General features: G+C 43.1%; 2 protein-coding genes across 14 annotated transcripts in view; one reads left to right on the top strand and one right to left on the bottom strand.

Annotated features, from left to right (window-relative positions):
• LOC141148375 (uncharacterized) overlaps nucleotides 1-13244 on the top strand; it is a 96243-nt gene extending 82999 nt beyond the window's left edge. For all 12 annotated transcript variants that reach the window (XM_073635795.1, XM_073635806.1, XM_073635803.1 and 9 more), the window contains 3 exons: nucleotides 4352-4423; nucleotides 5619-5694; nucleotides 6042-13244. In XM_073635795.1, the coding sequence (XP_073491896.1) occupies nucleotides 4352-4423; nucleotides 5619-5694; nucleotides 6042-6360 (467 nt within the window). In that variant the 3' untranslated portion in view covers nucleotides 6361-13244. The remainder of the gene's footprint in view (nucleotides 1-4351; nucleotides 4424-5618; nucleotides 5695-6041) is intronic.
• LOC141148376 (uncharacterized) overlaps nucleotides 1-15917 on the bottom strand; it is a 107323-nt gene that overhangs the window by 27824 nt on the left and 63582 nt on the right. The window lies entirely within an intron of this gene.

Here is a 15917-nt window from a genome sequence, read left to right as displayed (position 1 = left end):
TTGATAGTTTTTTCGAATACGGTCAAATTTTTTCGAATGCGGTCGAATTTTTTCGAATTCGAATATGAAACAAAACGAATTCTGAAAATTAATGTAACGAATACAACGAATTTAACTAAATGAATTTAGTTAAATAAGGGATCGAAACGAAACTAAACTAATTTTTTCATCCTGCACATGTCTATCAGCGACCAAAATTAATAAAACCAATCAATAATTGCGCTATTACAAAATTATATAAGTGATAGCTGCCAGCATGTAACAGTGTGGTGGACAGTGTACAAATGAGTACAAAATTAAGCAGCATACAGTATCTGCTCAGTGACAAAAGCACTAATAACAATTGCTCCTAGTTCATTTTTATGAAGTGTTCCTGATTGCTATGCTTAGCTACAAGTGACTTTTGAATAGTGATTTGTAGTAGTGATCAGCAGCGTAATGACATGGCATGCAAGGGAGGTGTATTTCTGAGATCACCAGAGCACTGGCATTAAGGAGGACCGTCCTCTGGCACATGGTGCGTGGTCCTTTGGTAGGTGGTGAAGCAGCATTCCACTAAAAAGAGATCCTGGCTGTGCTGAAATGGCCAAAAAACCTAAGTGTACTACTAGATGGAAGACGTGATGTTGGTCTGTAAGATTGCTGCCATGCACTGGATTTTTCTGGGAGCACTAACCTTTGCGTGTTGTGCAGCATGTGAAGACAGGGCACTTTACAGGTCCAGGGCTATGGCCTGCCTGGAATAAAGCCCTGTCCCTAAATACTCCTGCTGGAGTATGCCCATTGTGGGGGCAAGGCCAGGAGGGGTTATATCCCCTTTTGTTACAATACCCCAGCCATCAATTAGTAAGTATAGGACAGGAGCCCTTCAAACATTTAACCCACATGCCCTTATAGAATAAGTCATCTGTGGGGGTGTGGAGTGGTGCCACTAAACATCCATGCAGCGATCACAAAAGAGACCTGGGAGCACTAGGCCGATAACAGTGCCACTATGCCTGTGCACTTCCCCCCATGTGGTGCCCAGTGCACCTGAGTGCATTCTGTACTTACACAACCTTGCTTTTATTGGGGTTACTGCAGCTGTGTGCCATGCCTCTTCCTCTTTCCAGGATGGCACTTTGAATTGGCACCATCTCCTGGCTTTCTATTGTGGGCACATCATAGTGGCGGTACAGCATGCACTGGGTTACTGCTGTCTACAAATGCTTGGCACTGGGGCATTCCTCCTCTCTTTCTCTACTTCCACTGAGGTTGTGAGTACCCCATAGAAAAATATTTTACAAGCTGGCAGATCTTAAGCACAAGTAAAAAAAAGGTCAGGTGTGGTTGTTGGCTCAAGCTCAGCTCTAATAGGGGTGGTAATTTATCCACTCAGAGCCCTAGCATCCTCTCCTCAGACTGTTGCCCCAATATAAATCAATTTTTTGACCATTTTGGTGGCCTTTCTGCCACTCCCGCTTCCTCATTCTTGTCCAGAGAAGAATGTTTTGCCACAATGTCCGATTTCATGGCCTTTTTGGTCTTATCAAAGCCATAGACAGTAGAGGTCACAGTTGTGCTCCTTCAACCTGCTCTCCTGAATCAGTCTTTGATTTCACCCTAGAGCCAGAAGTATTACCTGAGGAGGAGGTGGCAGTTGAGGATTGTAACGGGAGGGCCCTTGGAACCCAGAATCCCTTGGAAAGGTTGGGAAACTCTTGTTTTAGCTCCTCATGTACCTCTTATGTCTAAGTCACCGTGTGCCATCCTGGCACAGGGTGACTGAGAAAATATATCTTGGATTACTTAAAATGGGACAGTAATATTTATCCACAATATCTCCCAGGATATATGTAAAGACTATTCTTGGTTTGTTTGATTCTGAAGTCAACATGTTAGTTGAGAGAGCTGATCACATTGGCCTCTGTACAATGTAGGAGAGGGGCCGACTTCTACTGGAGCTCCTGCTATTGTGTGAAGGTGTCCTGTGTTTACACTTATGAGAATGTATAATCTACTGTGTGAAGCTCGGTGACAACAAGTCTGACCTGTAGTGAAATCCTGATTTATCATAACAATGACCAGAAGGGCACAGAGTCACATCGGCTGCTTAAAGGGATTAGTTAATTAGCTCTTCTACTGTATATAAGACTTGTATTCTAGTTCTAATAAACAGTCCATGTTCAGCAATCAAGCAAGTATCGTCTTGTTTGTCGTTGATAGCGGTTGGAATATCTGATATCTATATTCAGACTGGAAGGAAGTGGTATATGACGAAAGCATTCAAGCAGAGTGTGGGACGTTTCGTTACAAGGATGATCTCTTTATTTCTGTGGAATCAGATCACTGTGACACACCTGATACAGATATTTTTTCCAAGCTGAAGGATCCCATAGTTACCCGTATTGATGCTATATGCTTTTACTTAGGGTTGGAGCAACCTAGGTCTGCTCACACTAAGGTATCTAGTATGGTGTCCCTTAAATTACCTAAACCAACCAAGACCTTCCCAGTCCACTCACTGGTAGCCTGTCCTGACTGTATGGGTATTGGCTTCACTCAGAGAAGGTTTTTACTTCTACAAAATGTTTCACACAATAGTGTCCTATTAAGGAACGTTTCCTATGTAAGTGGATATTTCCAGGGTAGAACCTGCCATTCCATGCTTAGCAAGACCCCCACAGCCCCTGTGGAGAAAAATGCCATGTTCAAAGGCTTGTAGACAAGTGCTTTAAAGTTCTCTTTTCATTAGTTGCCCCTGCCATACAACCTGCATTTGTTTCTATGGCTGTCTGCCAGACCAGTGCTTTCTGGACTAAGTGCATAGCCCAAAATTCTAGCTCCATCCTTATGGATGCTACTATTCACAATCAGTGAGAACTGCTACCTATGGTTTTACACTACTGGGTGAAATGGCCTGGCAGATACACTTTGCCAAATCACCGGGACAGTTATTCTCTTTATCCACATGCACAGGAATCTTTGGCTTAAATACTGGCCAGCTGAACTCCCATGCAAGAAACGCCTTGAGTGGTTACCCTTTGAAGGTGCCTTTAAATGCCAGTTTTGGCCCTCCTTGCATAAGTACATCAAAGAGATCACAAGGGTTATGGGTAATCTTCTCCTCCAGAATAAAAATGCTTGCACTTCTACCAGTAAATTTTCTACTCCTGAGTCAGGGAGGGTTCCTTTCATCCCTCTCAGGCCTCCAATGCCAGGTCTAAGATGGGAATGCACTTTTATAAGCAGCCATGGTCCTCCAAACTAGTCAAGGCGAGCACCAAAGCCTCTTCAAAGTGATGGAACACCCACATTTCCAAAAGTGGGGGGATGTCTGTAAGCGTTCTGGTCCAAGAAAATCTCATACACCTGGGTCCACAGTGTCATTTCCAAGGGAGTCATTGGCCTCCCTTCTTCCAGTGGATTTTCTGTTCTCAATGGACATCTTGGATGCTTATTTGCACATTTCCATATTACGACCCCATCAATGCTATCTGCAGTTTGCAGTAGGGGATCGGCAATATCAATTTCTCACCCTTTCCTTTTGGTCTGTTCACAGCCCCCTGGGTCTTCACCAAGGTCCTTGCCTCAGTTTTTGGCTATGTTACATGCTCATGTTGTGGGGTACCTGGATGATCTCCTTTTAAGGAATAACTAAAAGTAAAGTATTTTTAGTTTTGAATAGAGTGGAGGGAAATTGGAACACCTGTCAGGTTTTTATTGCTGTGTGTGTCCCCCTATTCAGGAGATTTACCCTCTCTATTTGCCCTTGTAATGGTTATCATTGAGAGTAAAACTGAAATAAAATCCCAAATTTTGGGTTGTCACCAGTACAGCAAAAGAGGGGAAATATTCTACTGGGGGCTCTAGGTCAGCTTCAATAGTAAGGTGCTACAAGTTGCACTCAGTTTTTTTTTTATGTTCCTGAAATTGTTTTTTTTTTTTTTGGGGGGGGGGGTCTGTTGGCGTTATTAGCTTCTTTGCCCCCCCCCCCCCCCCCTCAGTTGGACTGCTTTTGGATGTCCCAGTTGTAACAAGTATAGAGCCTGTGTATTGTTCTCAATGACTAAGAAAATAGGATTTTGACTTATCAGTAAAACTGGTTTAATGGAGCACAGTACCGGACACAAATCCCTCCCCTGTGTTCTTTATGATCTCCCTTATGCTTGCTACAAAACTGAGGCTAGCTAAGAGTAGGAGAGGTTATATAGCAGGATGTCCCTACAGCTGTTTTCTACAGCTTTTTGCAAGTGTCTACTCACCTAAAGGTAGCTTCATATAACCCAATTATAATGATTGATTTTATTACTAAGTCAAAAATACTGTTTTTAATGCCATCTGTTTGAGGCTCATTTGTTTCACATTCCAGGAACTTCACATCGCGTTCAAAATGCAAATAAAAAGGGAGGACCCAGATCAGCCCAAGGACAACTAAGACAAGGTAACATAGATACATAATGGTATTACATGGTAATGGTGATTTTATTAAATTCATCTGTAACCCTGCATGTATCACTCGTTTCATCTCATATGACCTCCTGTGTTTGTCAGAACACATATGCAGTGATTGCTGGTCCATGAGCGGTCAGATCAAAGCTGCAGAAAGTGTGTTTAATGCTCCAATAGCAAAGGACATTTTTACAGATATTTTCATCTCTTTTGCAAAGACATATACTGGTCCAAAGGAGTGTTTGGTGCTTCTAGTTGATGGAGATCACTTTTCTCACCTGTTAGATGTGCCAGGAATAATATCTCTTTTAGCCCAGGTTGCCGGAAATTGCTGCCAGGTTGCCATGAGATTTGACATGTCCAATCACATGCCAAATCGCTCCAATGTGAACCCAGGTTTAGAAGATTTCTCCTACCTTTTTTTTCTGGTGACAACTACATTTTTTTATTACTCAGCACTTTCTGTCTGAGTGATAATGGTCACCAAATAGAAAGGGTGAATTTCCCCAGTAGTACACCGATAGCATAACCCTTCCCTACACTAAAAATAAAACTGACTATAAATACTCCTCAAGGCTGATGACACATGGGTCATTTTATTATTTTATTGCAGCAATTAACCCCCCCCCCCCATTTTTTTACAGCGATCCCTTGCTAACAAGTTCATAACATTATTAGAGAGATTATCGCTGTCTTGTTCAGCAACCAAAATTAAGCAGCATACAGTATCTGCTCAGTGACAAAAGCACTAGTAACAGCATAATTACATGGCATGCAAGGGGGGTGTATTTCTGAGATCACCAGAGCACTGGTATTAAGGAGGACCATCCTCTGGCACATGGTGTGTGGTCCTTTGGTAGGTGGTGAAGCAGCATTCCACTGAAAAGAGATCCTGGCTGTGCTGAAATGGCCAAAAAAACCTAAGTGCAGCAGAAGCAGATGTGAGCTTCACATTGTGTGTTCCAGGGGATTAAAAGATTGACACCAATTGTGGTTATTCCAGACATGACTGACACCAATGGTGGGACACTGACACCAATTCTGGGGGTTATCACTGCAGCCTACTCACAGCAATGTTCATTGTAACCACTAACATCGATGTTGGGGGTTGTTGCATTCACTGACGGTAATTCAGTACGTAGGGTTACTACTGCATAGATAATCTAAAATATTGTTTGTTTATACAGAAATTCCATCAAAAAATACCAACCGTCGTTACTATGAACAGCCTAAGTTTTTGGAATGTAGAATGGATCAAAGGCAGTAAGTAAATAGCATAATTTTCCCCCATCACTTTCACAGGGCCAATATTTCCACTGACCTCTAACACATGGACAACATTTCAATGCAGATGCTAAATCGTATCTTATTCCCACTGACCCATGATTGTGATTAGTTAATGAATTAATGTAGTTTATAGATTACATCCACTGACCCCTGACTTAGGAGCATTTTTATTTTAACTGACCACCTAGGAGCATAGTTTGTGACCTCTAACCACTGCAACTGTTACTTATTTTTTTATATCTGCCACCTATTTTTTTACTAGAGTATGCAAAAAGCTGTATATGGTCTTACAATCTTTTGCTGTTTGATTCTGACTTTGTTAGAACATCTTCCAATCTGGATGGTGAGCAGGGTGATATGCAACAGGATTATGAAAATGATGATGATTGCAGAGGGGAAAAAAAGCAAGCTGCAGCAAGCAAGACTAAGGAATCCAAGCAAGTCCTTCAAACTGTATCTGAAGGATCTTCACAGGGTAATGCGTTAAATGACAAGGATGAGAACCGTTTCCTTGAGTCATTTATGAAAAAAATGAGGGAAATTCCATCAGAAAACAAATATAATGTGATAGTTGAACTACACAATATTCTTGAGAAGTATTCAAAGCCAGTTTCAAATAATGATAATGCCACAACCATGTAATCACCTAATTCCACTTTTTCTGCCTGTTCACATGAGAAATAATGATACTCTTTGTTTGGCAGTAATCCAAGAATGTCAGTTATTCAAGCCAATTATTTTCAAACTTTAGTTCCCAATATTCTGTTTAGAATCCTGCACATAATTCTGGGAACTACAGTAGTTACGAGTCCCTTCAAAAATGTACCTAACTGGAGACAAGCTAATTTGTTGATGAAAATCAAAACCCTTTTTTTTTTTGTTTATTATTCTTTCTACAGTTTATATTAGACCTTGTACTTTTTTTAGTTGTATGACAATGCTTAAAGTAGAATTCCAGGTTTACTTCAACTTTAAATATTTAATCTAGGCCAAGCTAGACCCACATTGGTAGTGTTTGTAAAGGTTATAGAACAGAGCTCAAAATTTCAAGTCCTGAGCTACTAGCCAGGCCTTAAGGGTTACTCGCCACCAGTTGCCCCACCTAATCCCTACCATGCACCGCCCCTAATTCCGCCCCTATACACGCCCTCATTAATGATCTCATGAAATTACACTTAAATGTTCTATGCAGAATTAAGTTACAAAAATAAATGTTAACAACTTTATCAGTGCCCACCATTGCAGCCTCAGCTCACCTGTGCTCACCATTGCAGCCTTACCTGTGCCCACCATTGCAGCCTCAGCTCAACTGTACCCACAATTGCAGCCTCCCCTCACCTCACCTGTGCCCACCATTGCAGCCTCAGCTCACCTGTGCCCACCATTGCAGCCTCAGCTCACTGTGCCCACCATTGCAGCCTTGCCTCATCACACATCACCTGTGCCCACCATTGCAGCCTCAGCTCACTGTGCCCACCATTGCAGCCTCAGCTCAACTGTACCCACCATTGGAGCCTCCCCTCACCTCACCTGTGCCCACCATTGCAGCCTCAGCTCACCTGTGCCCACCATTGCAGCCTCAGCTCACTGTGCCCACCATTGCAGCCTTGCCTCATCACACATCACCTGTGCCCACCATTGCAGCCTCAGCTCACTGTGCCCACCATTGCAGCCTCAGCTCACTGTGCCTGCCATTGCAGCCTCGCCTCGCCTCACCTCACCTGTGCCCACCATTGCAGGCTCAGCTCACTGTGCCCACCTTTTCAGTCTCAGCTCACTGTAACCACCATTGCAGCCTCAGCTCACCTGTGCCACCATTGCAGCCTCAGCTCACCTGTGCCACCATTGCAGCCTCAGCTCACCTGTGCCACCATTGCAGTCTCAGCTCACTGTGCACACCATTGCAGTCTCAGCTCACTGTGCCCACTATTGCAGCCTCAGTTCACTGTGCCCACCATTGCAGTCTCAGCTCACTGTGCCCACCATTGCAGTCTCAGCTCACTGTGCCCACCATTGCAGCCTCAGCTCACTGTGCCCACTGTTGCAGTCTCAGCTCACTGCGCCCACTGTTGCAGTCTCAGCTCACTGTGCCCATCGTTGCAGCCTCACCTCACCTGTGCCACCATTGCAGCCTCACCTCACCTGTGCCACCATTGCAGCCTCGCCTCACCTCACCTGTGCCACCATTGCAGTCTCAGCTCATTGTGCAGAGGATCATCATGGGGAAGAGGAAAGCCGCCGGATCACAGAGCCATAGCCTGCTGTTACAGTTTACATTGCAATTGGCCCCGCTCGTGATTACACACAGCCCCGTGCCTGTGATAGACACTGTGATAGACAGAACATGTCCCAGAATTGTACTGGCGTTCTGTCTATCACAGGCGCGGGGTCAGGAGGGCGGGGCTGTGTGTGATCACGAACGGAGGCAATTGCAATGTAAACTGTAACAGCGGGCTATCGCTGTGTGATCCGTGCTCTCTTCCCCCGGGGCGATTGATGATGGAACGTCTCCCGTTCAACCCCGCATGCCAGCGGTACTCGCCCCCCACTCCCTGGCAGCCCAGCTCCTCGCCAGAAACAATTTTCCACTTGCAAAATGCGAGTAGGCGAGTGGAAAATTTGAGGGCTGTTATAGAAGATGGCCTAAAATCACCATCTTGATAAGGTGGCCTCTAACAAACAAGGATAGTGGAAGATCAACCCACATCTCCAAATCCTTTACTTTCTTATTTATCAATGGTGGATAATTCAAATCATACAATGGAGGTGGTGTCTTGTCAATCTTTATCCATAAATAGGTAATGTATTTTTTTCACTATAACAAATGGAGTACTTTGTATCCATTTTCCATTTTCTAAAGTGTATAGGTGTAATTGGCACTATTTCACTTCTATTAGTGTCTATACACAAACTGAATCTCGGGAATATCCTAATCTGGCTGCGAGGAAAAAATGTATATATTATCGGCGAATAGCGCAGCTTTGATCTCTATTTTTCCTATTTGTATACCCTTCAAAGAGGACCTAAAATGAAGATATCTAGATAAAAGCTCAATAGCTATATTACATAAAAGTGGTAAAAACGGGCACTCTTGTTGTTGCCTTTATCAATCAAATCAGTTGTGATAGATAATTCATAATATAAATCCTACCTGAAGGGGAGTAATACATTTTTGAATAAATTCATGTTACCAGAAAAGTCTATAACTCAAAACAACGTTGTAAAGATGTAGCACCCTCCTAGTTAGGTGCTAGTGTAGGTAAATTTAGTTATGGCTCTACTGTAAGCAGTGGAGCTGCTTGTAATTACTTTAGTCTGTTCTGTGTCTCACTGGTTGTAGAATCGACTGCTTCCCTCTGTTTTCTGGATGGTTCTGGAAATTAGTGGGTTGGGAGAGTCAAATCAACACATTTATTCAGTCCTAGCCAATATGTGAGGGGGAAGTGCCCAGATGGTGGCTAGGAGGGAGACTAAATACTCTGAGTCATGGAGCAGAGGTGTCTTTTTCCCACTGGAGGAGGAGAATTCCACAGCCTTAAGGGCTACTGCCCTTTTAGGCGGCCCAGCTACAGATCTGCGGTATTTCATTTGAGGTCCCAATTGTGGCAGTGGCGGGGGCCTATGTTCCTGAAAATTCTATGAGTCTTCATTAAGGGTCGCTTGTCTCTCCTTCAACAAGAATCTTCCTGTGGAGATTGGGTGGCAGACAGCTCCAAGGAAATTGCAAATAAAGAGCTTAGTGCTGGATCTTAGTGACTGTCAGTAGCTATTACTCTTTGAACATTTGTGTCAGTACTTGCTTGTTTCAAGACATTTCATTTCCTCTAAAGTTTTAGTGCTGAAAAATCCCCTGGCTACTACTAGAAGAACTGTGTTAAGGAGTTTGACATAATGAAGAAAGTCCTCATATAATTATACTGTGCTACTGGAGTATCCCAATGCTTCCCTTCATCTCTATCTAAGTTTATTCAGCAAAAAATCTACAAAAGACATACCCCAAGACTGCTTATTGAGCCAAAGAGTGACTGGCTGCTAGGGCATTCACTATGGAAAGTAGCAAGCTTTAAGGTATTAAACTCAAAACCAAAATGTACTACATTGCAGCTTACTAATCATGGGTGGCTGCATTAGTTTTATTTTTTTAAGCTTTTTTTCCTTCTCTTTGTACCTGGTGATCTGGCCAGTAACACACCTCCTGTATTAGAGCATCCCCACTCAGGATGAAGGAGCACAGAGGGCACCTTTGGACAGCAGCATTATCAGTCTGGGGGGAGAGGAGTGTTGGATGTACTAACAGATTTAGATACATTAAAAAAAATTAAAGCCAGACTCCAGCTCACCCTTTATATGCAGTTACAGCAAACAACAACAACTGCTTATAACCAGGATAAAGGTTTTAAGTAAATAAAATCTCATCACTTTAAGCACCCCTGCCAGTGGTAAAGGATTTGTATCATCCCTGTAAATAATACACTCTGGAGGGGAGATTGTTCTGTTGAAAAACAACAGACTTGCTAGCTGGATATGGGGTGAAAATAAAGGAAAGAAAGCCTTAAAGTGGTAGTAAAGTCTTTTTTGAACTTGTACCTACAGGTGAGCCTATAATAAAGCTTACCTGTAGGTACAGTGACCTCATCGACGCATGCACTCTAGAGGGACGGCATACCCGTGCCTCGGACATGATTTCCATATGCATGTGAGTGGCATTATCACGGCTTAGCCAATCAGATGGCCGGAGGACGTGAACCTGGAAAGAAGACCGGGTTAAGATGGAAGCCCTGTCAGAGGTGACAGCACACTGCTGGGGGACTTTGTTCTAAGGTAAGTATTTCATCATGTGCTAGTATGCAATGCATACTATGCACATTATGCCATTGTCTTGCAGGTTTTATTTTTTTGTTGTTGTTTTACTGTGGTTTACTACCGCTTTAACCACTTGCCTAACGAGCACTTTTACCCCCTTCTTGCCCAGAGCAATTTTCAGCTTTCAACGCTGTAGCACTGTGAATGACAATTGCGCGGTCATGCAACACTGTACACAAATGAAATTTTCATAATTTTTTTCACACAAATAGAGCTTTCTTTTGGTGGTATTTAATCACCACTGACTTTATATGTTTTGCTAAAGAAACTAAAAAAAGGCCTTAAATTTTGAAGATAAAAAGCAAAACATTTTTCATAGTTTATTATAAAATTTTGCAAACAGGTAATTTTTCTTCTTCACTGATGGGCACTGATGAGAATGCACTGATAGGCGACACTGATGGGCACTAATAGGCAGCACTGATTGGCAGCACTGGTGGGCACTGATTGGCAGCACTGGTGGGCACTGTTGGGACTGCACTGATAATCAGGACACTGATGGCCACTGTACCCTGATTATCAGTGCCGATGTCCCTTTAACACAAGCCTGCTATTGGCTCTCTTCTCTTCTCACGCTGTCAGCATGAGGAGAGAAAAGCCGATAACCTGCTTGTGTTTACATCCGTGATTAGCCGTCATTGGACAAAGCTGATCACGTGGTAAAGGGCTGTTGTGATTGGCGATCAGCACAATCACGGGTGGACATCCATGGACGCCCTCCTGGCAAAGTAAGCCCCTGCTGTAGCTGTCTTTCGTGAAGTGTTTAAAAGTGGTTAAACTTTTAGACCTCTCTGCTGCCTTTGACACAGTTGACCACCTGCTGCTCCTCAGCAAACTACACTCCCTTGGCCTCCGTGATTCTGCTTTATCCTGGTTCTCCTCCTACCTATCTCAGCGCACTTTCAGTGTCACTTACAACTCCATCTCCTCCGCTCCCCTTCCTCTTTCTGTTGGGGTACCCCAAGGCTCTGTCCTTGGGCCTCTCCTATTCTCACTCTATACTTCTTCCCTGGGCAAGTTGATAACCTCCCATGGCTTCCAATACCACCTCTATGACGACGACACCCAGATCTATCTCTCCACTCCTCAACTCACCCCCTCGATCTCCTCACGGATCTCAAACTTACTGAATGACATATCGGTATGGATATCACACCACTTCCTCAACGTAATCTTTCTAAAACTGAGCTTGTTATATTTCCTCCTTCACGGTCCCCCTCCTGTGACTTCACCATTAATATCAACAACACAACCATTGGTCCCTCCACACATGCCAGGGTGCTGGGTGTAATCCTTGACTCTGACCTCTCCTTCAGCCCCCATATCCAATCACTGGCTAAATCCTGCCGCCTTAACCTCTGCAACATCTCCAGAATTCGACCCTTCCTGACTAATGACACCACAAAGCAACTTATTCACTCCTTGATTATTTCCCACCTTGACTACTGCAACTCTCTCCTTAATGGCCTACCCTTAAACAGGCTATCCCCCCTTCAGTCTATTATGAATGCTGCTGCTAGACTAATACACCTCACTAATCGATCCGTGACTGCTGCTCCTCTCTGCCAATCCCTTCACTTGCTTCCCCTACCCCACCGTATAAAATTCAAAATGCTAACCATAACATACAAGGCCATTCACAACATCTCCCCCATCTACATCACCAATCTCATCTGCAGATATCGCCCAAATCGTCCTCTCCGCTCCTCCCAGGACCTCCTGCTCTCTAGCTCCCTTGTTACCTCCTCTCATGCTCGCCTTCAGGACTTCTCCGGAGCCTCTCCCATCCTCTGGAACTCCCTGCCCCAGTGTGTCCGATCAGCCCCCAACCTGTCCACCTTTAGGAGATCCCTGAAAACTCATTTATTCAGGGAAGCCTATCCCACACCCACCTAACAACTGTCCCCGAGCCACCCCCATCAAATCATTCTCTGCAGGTATTACCTCTTGTACCACCACCCCGCCTCCCTTTTAGAATGTAAGCTCTACAAGCCGGGCCCTTCTGTATTGAACTGTACTGTAATTGTGTTGTCCCCCCTATACATTGTAAAGTGCTGCGTAAACTGTTGGCGCTATATAAATCGTGTATAATAATAATTAAAAAAAAACGAATGCAGCCATCACATTTAGGAATTGAAACTGCAGTGCAATATAATAAATGTTTTCTTTTGGGTTTCATACTGCTTTAAGCATATGTTATGAGAACAAATAAGAGGAAGTTGCTCAGACCATTCTTTAATGAGTGTGGACTTTTTTAGTATTTTTCAAAAGTTTTGTAAACCATCCAACTGAAATGTTCATTATCTTTAAAATGTTGTATTACAAAATCATTTGCAACCTGTAAAAATCAATTGTAAAAAACACCTATTCTTCTTGGTCATTGTAATCTGTCATAAGTTTCCTGTTCTTATGTTAAGTTTTGGTATCATAACTTGTATGTTTACGTATGTAACAGTCTACAGTTACTGTGGGTATTCTATGTGTAGATGGTCACAATTAATCACCTTCTTAAGAAATTACACATTTCTGGAGCGTGCATTCATATTGATTTAAAATGTTTCTTAAGGGTCGCTTCAAACCACATGCAGTCCAGTGTGGTTTTTTTTTTTTTTTCCATCAAAAATGTATGAATAGTAGGTTATATGGTTTCCAATGGCATAGTTCACACCAGTGCAGTCAGTTCCAGGGCGTTCCAGTTCCAGGAAAAAAAAGTACAACATTCTTGATTTTTCCTGCACTGAACTGTACTGGAATGAAGTAAAATGCATCAAAAATGCACCGCAACGCACAAGCCCTTATTTAGGGAGAAGAAAAAAAAGAGGGGGGGGCAAATGCACTGGAATGTATCAAAACACGTTAAAAACGCACATGCAGATATACATCCGGACTGGTGTGGTGATCTGAAATGGTGTGAAGCGGCCCTCAAACATTATTATATTAAATGTGTCAGCTTTAAAAAAAGTAATAAACATGATATGCATATAAAGTACAGTGTCCAACGCATGTTTGTTCTTTTCAAGTTCACAACACCTTTATGGAAGACATATTACATCACAGTCACAGATGTCCTCAGGACAAATAATGGGTTTTTGGGCTTGGAATGTTGTGATTACAGGGTCTGACTTCAGACACGTGATTAGCCCTGTGTCGTCACATGTAGGGGAGGGGCCAGGACAGTGGCGGAGACAGTCTCATGCTTGTCTGAGCGGAAAACTGGCACAGAGTATTTGAAGCTACTTGGAAGAGGATTTTTACTCCCTTATTGCATTTTATAGTCTGATGCACTGTAAGCACCATCAAAATGTAAGTACCCTGTTGTTCCTTTATCTTATTAAACTTACAAAAAAAATGATATAACACTATCCAGCCTCTTTTTTATATTTTAACATCAAGTATATCCTTTGTGGATGTAACCCTGGGATCCTGCTGAAAACTTCTTAACCCAGAGCCCAGGAGTGGTTCAAGAGCTTATGTGGACCAAACTTAGTTGTGCGGTCACACTGTTGAGGTGAGCGCAGCCACACGGGGGGGGGGGGGGGGGGGGGGGGGTGGGCACGTGTGCAAATTCACCCTCTTACTGAACAGGAATTTTTCTTCACAAGAGTCGCACACTTCTTTGAAATATTATTGCACGCATGCACTTTAACATCTGAGGGTTTGAAAATTACTGAGGACATTGTTGTGTTTATTTTTGGACACATTTTATTCAATGGAAGAATTTTTTTTCACTGTGAACTTGCTTGATTTACAAATTTTTGTTGTACTAGATTGTTTTTTCTCTTGTATATATAGTATTGATGTTATTGTAATAGCAAGCTTTTAGCATTAATGCTATTATCACACAGCGCTGCAATTTCTTTATTTTAATTCATTTACACAGTGCCTAAATGGTTAGTACTTTGGCACTGGGGTTGGTTCTTCGAATCCCTACCATGGAACTACCTGCCTGGAGTTTGCATGTTCTCCCTGTGCCTTTATGGGCTTCCTCCAGGTTCTCCGGTTTCCTCCCACACTCCAAAGGCATGCTGGTAGGTCAATTGGCTCCTGTCTAAATTGGCCCTAATATGTGTATAGATGTGAGTTAGGTACCTGTAACATGGGGAATCATTAGCTCTAGTGGTAGATGCATTTTCAAGTGATTCACGGTAGTCAGGAACTATATTTAAGGGCCTGGCAGCCCATGTTTAATCAAAAAAAAAGGCAAAAGTTCAGCATATAATGTTTCCCGTACAGGGTTTTTTCCAGCAATATGCACAACTAAAAAAAATGTCAGCCCACCTGGCTTTTATTCAGCTTTAACCACAGTACCGCTGCTCTTTCCACTGGTCACCCAGACCATAGGTTATTCAGGTTCTTCAGTGCTGACGGGTACATTCTAATGGACACAACTCCTCACAATCCTCAGGCCTTTTACTGTCTCTTGCAGACAGTCATGCTCTGACTGCCTCCTGCAGCCTCTCTGACTCCTGGAGACCTCCTGTCTCAGTTTTGGGTGGAGCCATCTCCAACTGGGAGCCCTGAGGTATTCCTAAACCTCCATTATAAAGGCTGTATGCACATGAGCACACACCCTGCTGGTTCTCCTCAGACACAGAGTTGGAAATTCTGTCCCACCCAAGACACTATGAAATCTCCAAACTACAGAGCCCCATCCAGAAATAGCAAAATCCGGAGAAAGATGCAACAGCAGTTTTCTCCTTTCAAAATACGTAAATTCTCCTGCAAACTCTGTCTCTATTAAATGACCACTTTCACCGTTACAGCATCTCATACTGTCACAGACCTTAGATTGTAAGCTCCTTGAGAGCAGGGACTGATGTGAATGTACAAAATATATATATATAAAGCGCTGTAGAAGTTGACGGTGCCATAAAAGTACCTGTAATAAATAATAAATAGGCCATATATTCACCCCACTCAAGGTGTTGCTCACAGAGTTTTCACTACCACCTCCAACCCTTCCTCCTCCCCAGCTCTAATTACTGTGGCCTGTAGTGTAATGTAACAATAAAAGAAATTGAAGTGCTATGCCACTGCTCAGAGGCCAAAATACAACTTTATTCCACTAAAAATCAGGGGCGTAATCCAAAGACTAGCAAACATGTTTCAAATTTCCAAAAATGCCCCTTCATCAGGGCCTGATTGAACACACAGGGCTTGATTTACTAAAACTGGAGAGTGAAAAATCTGGTGCAGCTCTGCATAGAAACCAATCAGCTTCCAGGCTTTGCTGTCAAAGCTTAATTGAACAAGCTGAAGTTAAAAGATGATTGGCTACCATTCAGAGCTGCAACAGATTTTGCACTCTCCAGTTTTAGTAAATCAACCCCAATGTC

The sequence above is a fragment of the Aquarana catesbeiana genome, linkage group LG06 (genome assembly GCF_042186555.1).
Source record: "Aquarana catesbeiana isolate 2022-GZ linkage group LG06, ASM4218655v1, whole genome shotgun sequence".
Lineage (NCBI taxonomy): Eukaryota > Metazoa > Chordata > Amphibia > Anura > Ranidae > Aquarana > Aquarana catesbeiana.
This window is presented reverse-complemented; position numbering and strand designations above follow the sequence as displayed.